Raw genomic sequence first — 10,285 nt, 5'->3', positions numbered from 1 at the left:
CTTTTGTGTCGTTAAGTAAGTATCAAGTAGAAAGCATTTTTGTTTTGACAAGTCAATCATAATAGTATTGTATTACTATATTTTTTATCTACTCCTTTGTTACAGTAAACATGACAGCAATACACATAGAACCCAATACTGATCGAAAGTTCACGCACATTGATTTTACCTTAAGGAAAAGTCGGGATCAGTTTCGACTAATGTAAATCATTCAAAGTTAAGAGTGGTTCTCCGTTTGAATGCATATGAGCGCTATTTAATTGAAATTCATCGAAAAGAAAAGTCAAAGATAATAATTATTTATTTTAGTCACCAAATAAGTTCATGTGGTCTACATAATTCTCTCTATTGTCCTAACAAATATGCATATTTATATTCACATAGGATCGTGATTAAAGACTTTTAAAAATCTTTTAAAATTGTGGAAGAATGGAAAAGAAAAGCTTTTATCCACTTCACAAAGAACGTCTTCCACATTAGATAAATAGTTAAACATTCATTGATTTTGATATCAATTCTGAAGCTAGATATTTATTTTCATTTTTCTTTTTTCTCTTTTTAAAAATAAATCTTTTAGAATTTTTTTTTATTAACAATTAAATTAATATACTCTTTTATGTTTTTATTTTATGAGTTTGATATCTTATTTGTAAAAAATAATGTGGACACTTTATTCATACAAAAGAGCTAGTTTTCACAAAATCCGTTCTAGACCTACAAACAAGAAAGAAATGAAGTTCACTAAAGAAATTTTTCACTTTGGTTTTTACTTTCTATTTATTTTATGCTTATTTTTCTGAATACTACCACAATAAGTCTTATATACATAATACAATTATGTTAAAATTAATAAAGAATGTTATCGGATCAACCAAATCAAAATACAACTTGAAAATTTTGTTTCTTACTAGACGAAGGGAAAAAACTCTTGTATTTAAAGCTACAAATGCAAGATCAATTTAAACCATGGTAAATAAACTGGAAAATAAATATATATTTTCCGCTAATTTGTACAAGTGTTTTATCAGCAGAAAGGGTATTACAATTTCTTTTAATTGCTATTGATTCCATAATTGGTTTCTCAATGAAATTTACTTTTCAGGAGGAAATCCGATAAGAGCTTGAATATTGTTTGTCATACTGGACAATTTTTATTTACATTCTTTCGTTGAAGTCTTGACATATTTGGGTTTATTTTTCCTAATTGTTTAAGCTGCATAAATCCATTACTATTGTTAATTATCGACTTCCTCCCCCGTTTACACTTCTTACAAGGTAAAATGTTTGTCATGTGAAGACTTATTGTAGCATTTACTTTCTTTGCGACAGTGTTATTATTAGTTATTGATCTTGAATCAAATATATTCTAAATAATGACATTGAATTGTATAATAAAATTAAGTGTTAATAAGTTTACAAGGCAAAATGGGATTCAGATTCTAACACTTTTATTAGGCCATTGTTGCTGCGAAGTTACGTGCTTGACAAAAACAGCTTTAAGCGATATTACTAACTATGTAAGCTTGGTTATGCACCAGACATGAGGCAGGCGATATTACTAGCTATGTGAGCTTGGTTATGCACCAGACATGAGGGGTCAACAGGTCATTACCATAATCGTACAGAGAAATGATCCGTCCTACAAATATTGAAAAGATTTACAATATGTTACAACAACAAGCGTCTGGGGGAGAATTTCGTGTATCAATAAGGCCATTAAATTACTGACTAATACCTACACAAAATTTAAGAACAAAAGGAAATCTGTTTTAAGTATTTTATTTATAGTATTATATTTTATTTTTATGAACATATTTATGCTTAAGTACATTGTAAGTTTGCTTTCCCTTGATCGTGTCTGGTGTCAAAATGTATGACAGTTTCGTTTCGGTCATTTTAAGAACTGCTACCGTACTTGTATTTTCAACAAGATCTTTAAGCTACCACTTGTATCGTATTGCCAATGCAATATATGTTTGAAGATCCTACATGTACAATAAATCCTTTTAACTGTACAAACCTCTTGAAATTCTATTAAAATGCAGCATACATTATACATAAACATTTGCACTTATTTGAATGCTTTTGTAAATACTGACATGTGCATCCATTCGGTTTTCTTGCAATAAAAGGCTGTGTATTCAATTTAAATCAAATACCTCTTAATCTGTCTTACTATACAATATATGCCATTAAGACGATTTTCTGCTGGGATCTTTCTTCTTTGTTGGTAATGTTTACGCTGATATTATGAATTAATTACACAGTTGCTTTACAAAATCTAAAAACAAATTTGATTGCAAATCACTCAAGATGAAAAATATATATAATCAGCTTACAAATCAAATGTATAAAAGTGACAGTACTGAATATACACTCTAAATCAGCAAGCTACCTCCTACACTTGTCTGGATGAACACTTGAGGGAGCATTATAACATTGTTTTAATTGTTTTCCTATAACCACATAAAATGACAGTTAATTGAAATCTACCACAAACAAAATCGTTACTTGGAACTAAATCTACTCATCTTTTTGTAGAAGTGTTACTTTATTTGCATTTAAGTGCTTCCCAATAGGATTGAAATAAAGCTATTATACATGTAGCACTATCCTTATCTGTACGTTTCGAAATAGATATGATTGTTTTGATTTCATTGTAAAATTTACAACTGCCTAAATAAAGCTGGCATAAAACATGTAATGAAAATATAAATCTAGTACGCTCGCCATCATAAATATTTCATTGTTCGGATGTCTCCACGTCTCTCCTTTCAAATGTCACCGAGAGTACCTAGTTTTTTTTCCTCTGATGCCTATGATTCCTCTCCACGATATGCTTGCATTGGCTGTATGGGATGGATTAGTACACTACCACTTCCGGTCGGAATCGAGAGTTTTATCGATCTGTTTTGTATGGAAATGTTGCTTCCACTGAACCCCTAATGACCCGTTCAAAACGGTATATGGTATTCATATTTTGCTTAAGTTTTTCTTATTGCAGTTAAAATTTCCAGCCTTTCATCATAGTCGGCATAATTACAGAACAGTCATGAAACTTGACTGTTGATATGCATTTATCTTGAAAATGAATAAAAAATTGAATGCCACTGATTGAAGGATTGATTATTCAACCACCTCGCCAAACACATTATAGATTAAAATAAATTTTTAATGTACACTCTGTAAATCTGATTTGATTGTTTTCGGTTTTGTAATGTTTATACCTTTGCCATTCCTCACTAATTCTTCTGAAAAGGTTAATACTTCGAAAGTCGCATTACAGTACCTTGTACAAGGTACTATCAAGCAAAAAAACAGATGGAATCCTCATATATTTTATAAAATGTGTTTCTTCTATACTAGTATAAATTATGTTTGGAACTATAATTCCTCATTATATACTCATAGCTGCTAATTTTGTGACATTTGACCACAGGCACTCGTCTAAGAATTTGTTTCCCCCTAATATATACCTTAATATAAAACGTGTCATATAAAGGTATGTAGGATTTTTTTTTCTGAGACGAGTGTCTGTGCATTTGATCTATTTGTTGAGAATTGTCTCATTGGCAATCATACCACTTGTTATTATTTTTAATATGTAGTGTATAGATATAAGAAGATGTGGCATGAGTGCAATAAGACAACTCTCCATCCAAGTCACAATTTGTAAAAGTAAACCATTATAGGTCAAAGTACAGTCTTCAACACGGAGCCTTGGCTCACACCGAACAGAAACAAATGGCCCCAAACATGACTATTGTTAAACCACCCAAACGGAAAAAAACAACTGTCTAATCTATACAAAAAACGAAACCGAGAAACACTTATGAACCGAAACAACAAACGACAAACGACAACCACTGAACATCAGGTTAGTAAATTGTTAGACATTGTGATAGAACATTGAACTTTCTTTGTCAAGCGAAGGTTATAAGTTTTACACATATGCACTTGTGTGATACAAACACCCCTTTGGTTATACCTGTTTTGTACATTCGTGCCAGGTTTCACGGTTGTATACCTATTATAAAAGTTTTTCTCATTCCCTTTCAACACAACAAATCTTAGACTGTTTATGATAAAGTCTTGCAAAATGTCTGCTTGGATGGGCTTCAATTCATAATATGAATTTAATATGAATCAAATGTTGATGCTTTTATTGTTAGTTAAGTAAATTCTTATTTCGATGTAATCTAAAAGTTATCTTATATATCAAAGCTTTATAATGACAATTAAATAACAGATTCCTGTATTATTTATTAATATGTTAACAACATGATTATTTTGAACACTAGTCCCGTTAGATATCGTTTGATACTGTTAATAGTAGCAATAAGGTTAACTCAAAACTATAAATCAAAGAAATGACGTACTGTTTACTCGGATGACCCTAAGATCTGATACAGACTATTATCTCCCCGTAACCTGCTTGAACTAAAGAGCTGATGTTTTACGAGTAATGTCAAATACTACAGTCGCATTTGGAATTCAAACTGCAAGTCAATATAATAATTATAACGGCATTGCAATGCTACATTTTGTAGTCCAACTGTTCTGTTTCACCTTTAACCAATCAACATGACCATAATCTTTTATTAAACATGTATATACGAAAGCATACAAATATTTTATAATATATATCTTTTCGTTACATTTTCTGGAATATATCTAGATATAGTTTAACAAATTACACTGTGCAAACCTGTTCAGTAAAAATACATCTCATTTGATTACTAATCGCTTGGGCATGGTCTACCGTAATTGTAAAGAAAAAAGTCAGCGGTTCGTGAATTATTGTTTAGATGATTGGATTGTCATACCTCAACCATATGGCTTCGCCGAGTTAGAAGTTATTGTTGTTTGCTTTGTGAAACAAATACACCTATATATTCCTAGATACAATGTAAGCCAAACTTAATGTGTTTGTTACTCACGCAATAGTGGTCAGGTAACACAGGGCTGACTTATCATATCTAACCTGTATCAAGTAAAATAGTATAAAGTTGTTTAATATGAGGGGAGCTGTCCCATTGCCAATCATGTCATATTTTCTTATTTTTATATTTGCTTAATTAACTAGTGTGAGTCTACTGATCGATCTTCAATTTGGTGTCGTTTAATGTGCAACATAATGTGTATGGTTTTTTTTCTCAATCATTATCGCCTTCTTACATATTCCTACAAACTTATTTATTTTCCTTTAAAGTTTGGTATACCATGTCCTGTATTATAATATAATTCCTGATAATGCTAATTGTTCTGTTCGCCCATTCGTCTTATTTTCCATGTTAACAAATACGTCTTGGATGCATCTTCATACGAGCTTTTAATGCCCGACTGATCTCCAGATTTCACTGCCTTCACGAAGGTACTAAGTTCATTATAGTAAGAGTCGTTGCCCCTGAATGTGTAATCCACATCTTTATTAGGATCTCCTGATTTAATATCCCGTACACGTAAAATACACTCGTCTTCGTACGGTCGAATTAGTGACAACTGCATTCCATCTAATTGAACCTCAACTGTTGCTTCGTATCTACTTCCGGGTATGGCTATAGAATGCATAAGGGTCCCAACAGCACCGTCTTGAAATCGCCAATGACTAAGCGTTACTCTGGGGAGTTTTTGACCAGGGGGAATATCTTTTTCAATATGCTGTGACAAATGGGATAGACAACCGGCCCCTGATGGGTCGTTATCTCTGAGCATGATGGTATGGACCGTGTCTAAGTTGACATCTCCAACAATATATCTCGCTAAATCACATAGATGTGTAGCCTGTTCAACTATTGGTCCACCGCTGAGATTTTGGTTGTACCAGTATTTATTGACGCCATCTGAGTAAGCGTAGTAATATCGGGCATTGAAGGCCATGACCTTCTTTCCGTGTTCTTTAATAAGTTCCTTCATTTTGATAATGGCGTCATGGTATCTGAAAGATAATGATAAATACATGTACTGTTATTGAGGAACTCCACTTTACAGTGCTTTATTCATATCATAGCATACTGCTTTGTCATATTACATGTAAAGGATGCAATCAGTAATCTTGTTGGAATTCAAATTTAATATACTGCTACTGTAAATATGTATCATTTTGACCTTGCATCAAAAGAAAATCATTATTGTTGGAGAAAAGGTATAATGTAAAGTTTTCAGTCTGTTGAATTATTCAAAAGGCGTAGATGATAGTAATTTTTAAATCATTAGGAATGCAAATAACCTATACACATGAAGACTGAAAAACCGTTTTATGATTATAACAGCATAATAAGAACAACATTGAATAAAAGGGCATACGAATTGTTTTGACCTTCTAAAACAGATAATAGTCATTTTCCTATTAAGTCCTTGCTTGAGAACTTAATCTGAAACAGAACTTTAGTTGTATGTATATAGTGTATACACTCTCAATGATAATATGGTTATTAATTATAAGATATTATATACTTGTGAAGAATATTGAGTTTCATGAGAAGCGACAGCGGTACTTTTATACTATATATCATACATTGCACTTATGCGTACCTAAACATGTAACCGACAGATACGATAACATTATTCTCTTTGCTGACTCTCTGTATTTCTTCCTTGTACTGATCAAATTTCTCTGGTGGAACAACTGAAAGAGGTTTCTCCACAAAAACATTAATTCCAGCTTTAATAAATTGAAGCTCTATATCATGGCCGTTATCTAATGAACCACGATATACTGGAGGAATCCCTATGAACACTGCATCCGGCTTCAGGGCAATCAAATCTTTGAAGTGTGTCAAAAGTTTACAGTCCTGGTAGAACTGCTTAGTTTGGTCTGAAGACAGCTTTTCCTTTAATATACTATCTGCTACTTTCGTATCTGGATCAACAATAGCAAGAACGTTTATCTGGCCCATCTTTTCTAACCTTGTTGCATGAGCCCAAGGCAAATCTCCTCGTCCAAAGTGAATTGCACCAGCTCCAACAAACCCGATTCTTAAGCTCTTCTTTTCCATAATCCTAAAGTATAATAACGTTTTATAACAAATATAAATGTAATAGCCACACACATATCTTAAAATGTGTAATGAAATGAAATTTTATTGTGAGTTAATATGTTTGAAATTGATGCACTTTTATATCCTAGAAATAAAAAATATTTAAAAAAAAAACGGAGACGATATTGAGGGGCATATCAAAAACAAAATGTTCCAGACGAAGCCACAACATTGCCAATTATTTAAGGACGTCCGGCAACCTTTAGACGTTTTACATCTACGTCATTTGGTCTCTTGTTGATAATTGTTTCTATGGCAATCACTTCACATCTCTTCAATTTATATCACGAACTATTGAAAAACGAAAACATCAAACATCAAATCTAAAGAACGAGCAACACGAACCTGTGATGAATTCAAGTGCTCGGCAAGGGTAAGCAGATTCTGTATCATTATGACACCTTTTCGTGTCTTATTATTGAAGTTATTTTTTCACGTTTTCAGAAGAACAAGGCCGCACTCTCGTCTCCGCCCTTAAAATGGACCTTAGAGGAAGAACTGAACGATAATAATCGCAATCCAATTTGCTGCTCCTTCCAAGCAGCAACTAGCCATTCTGTGGATCAATTTGGAGACTATTGAGATGACAAATTATAATTGCATATATCGCTAATATTATAATTTTTAAAACATTTTATAATACATATTAATGATGATATTGTGAAACCTCCTGCTATGTCAGGTGTGATTGCTTCCCCTGTTGTTTTTTTTCCAGGTGTGTACTGTATTTATGAGTAACAACTCAAATATTTTGATATTATTTTAAAACCCCCTGCAGTGTCAGGTGTGATTGCTTCCCCTGTTTTTTTCAGGTGTGTACTATACTTATGAGTAACAACTCAAATATTATGATATTATTTTTAAACCCCCTGCTATGCCAGGTGTGATTGCTTCCCCTGTTTTTTTTTCAGGTGTGTACTATATTTATGAGTAACAACTCGAAATATTATGATATTATTTTTAACCCCCTGCAGTGTCAGGTGTGATTACTTCCCCTGAATATTCAGGTGTGTTCTCTATTTTAAGAGAGAGATCATATTCCCCTGCTAATGCGGTCGTGTTTTTGTGTGATAACTCCGAATATCATAATTTTGTAAAACTCTTGCAGTGACAGGTGTGATTGCTTCCCCTGTTTTTCAGGTGTGTACTATATGATATAAAAGAGATAATATTCCCCTGCAGATGCGGGCGTGTTACTGTGTATGATTATCCCCAAGTTCGTTTAGAATATCTTTGAGGCAGATATGTTTAGTAATAATTTTTTTTTTTTTTGTTCCTTGCATTATAAGCGAGTTATAAGTTCACCTAGACTAAGTAGTGTTTAATAGTGTGATCACTAGTGCCATGATTGTGTAGTGTAGAAGTCCCCCCCCTTTCCCTCCGCTGTATTTACAAGGGTGTCTATTTATGACTGAAATTATCCATATTTTTTTTAATGCCTTTATTATGCATGATGTAGCACTGATTTTGACACTGTTGTCAAAGATAATAATTACATGATTGAATTACACATGAATTACAATGTTGTTGATGAAAATTAGTTTTACATATTTGTCATTTGCTTGATTAACGAGATTATTATCATGTACAATGTCAAGCTGTATGAAGGGTATCCTTCTTCTATTGAATTGTCAGACTAAACAGGATCATGATTACACACATTTTTTTTTTTTTTTTTTTTTCTCTTTTTTTTCTTTCCTGTTTGGCGACTTCGTTTGGGTTAAGGTGCTTCATATTGACACTTGTTCATTGTTGCTTATTGATACCATGTTTGGTATAATTGTATATTATTGCATTATTATAATAAAGCACCTTTCGCCAAACACTATTAGTTGTCAATTACGGCTTATTAAGACTTTAAGCAAATATTATATTTAGCTTTTGTTTCTGCCTTCGATGTCTAGTTATTAGATCGCATCGACAACTTTGAGTATTAGTAGAAATTACGCTGGTTCATCGGGCTTATTTATTTTATTGTAGCAAAATGAGAAGATGTTGTAGAATTGTAAATTAGACAGCTATACACTAGTTACATCTACTTTTTGTTCATTTTCCATATAAAAAAACCTCTTTAATTTCTGGATTCTCATATGTATTTGTTATTCCTTGCGAAGTTTTAAAATCTAGATCCACATTATTTAGTTAAACCGGGATAGCATAAACCAAAAAGTTATCTAGAGGAAAGGTTTTCAATATCACATACATGTATATGTAAATCAAACAGATTAAATCAGAATTGACCCTTCGTCTAGACAGGTTATTCTTCCGTTTAATAAATAAAATAGAGACTACTAAATTCCTGAATGGACAGAAAACACTAGTACTAGGTTCCTGAGTTGGGAAAGGCACACTTTATTATACTTTGTACTTAAGTCCTCCTTTTGTTTAGTGCAAGTTTTCAATAATCCCTCTTTTTAATCTTGATCAGTGCAATTGCAAATGTTACAGATTAGAAACACTAAAAAATCAGCCGAGAAGAAGTATTAATTTGACACATTCCATAATTTTTCAATCAAGGAGTATTACGAGTTCACAGGATACATGTAGACATTGCACTGCATGTTAGTTTGACAACCAGATGTACATGTATATGGAAAATCGACCGTGATCAAAATTAAACATATTCTTTGATACAACTGACTGTCATGCCTTTGCAAACAATAAGAATATTATAAATATGAAAATGAATAAAATATATTAGTAAAAACTATGACACAAATAATAAAAACATTACCTTGAATTTCAGATGTAATCTTTGGATTAAACTCTATACAACTGAGGGGACAGTATTACTGGGATACACAGCAATGTTCTACTTTAAACTATCAGTTATAGATAATAAATGTCGTCCAGAAGACAACAAAATTTACACAAATAATTGTGTCTTCCCATTTGAAAATACTAAACAGGATATAGCACACGAATGTCTTTGCAAGCTATTATGTTCAGCTGTTATGTTCGAAAGATCGCCCAAACAGTCTAAGGCCTACATTGAACATGTTAAAATGCAAACACTTAAATGGCAATCGCACGCAACCACCCCCTCCCAACACACAAAACATGAGTGTTAGCAACTTTTAGAAGACTCATAGTCACTTCAGTGTATCAGTAAATACTAAACAAAAAACTTTTCTTTTTTTTTTTTTACATCATAGCGTTACTGAATGAACTATCTTGTCTTGAATTGTTGAGCGAGTAAGCATTCATGCATCTTGTATCTTATTTCGAAATGATTATACAACGTA

The 10,285-nt window shown here is 32.4% G+C and overlaps 1 protein-coding gene across 1 annotated transcript; it reads right to left on the bottom strand.

Moving 5' to 3' along the window:
* Window positions 1-4,246: 4,246 nt before the first annotated feature.
* On the bottom strand, window positions 4,247-9,879 carry LOC139485072 (uncharacterized). Its single transcript, XM_071269189.1, has 3 exons — window positions 9,775-9,879; window positions 6,535-7,002; window positions 4,247-5,938 (listed from the first exon to the last, which is right to left on the bottom strand). Exons 2-3 carry the CDS (start codon window positions 6,996-6,998, stop codon window positions 5,257-5,259), a joined length of 1,146 nt encoding a protein of 381 aa, XP_071125290.1. The 5' UTR covers window positions 6,999-7,002; window positions 9,775-9,879; the 3' UTR covers window positions 4,247-5,256.
* Window positions 9,880-10,285: the final 406 nt, after the last annotated feature.

The sequence above is a fragment of the Mytilus edulis genome, chromosome 8, assembly GCF_963676685.1.
Source record: "Mytilus edulis chromosome 8, xbMytEdul2.2, whole genome shotgun sequence".
Lineage (NCBI taxonomy): Eukaryota > Metazoa > Mollusca > Bivalvia > Mytilida > Mytilidae > Mytilus > Mytilus edulis.
The sequence above is the reverse complement of the archived record's forward strand: the minus strand, read 5'-3'. Positions and strand labels throughout refer to the sequence as shown.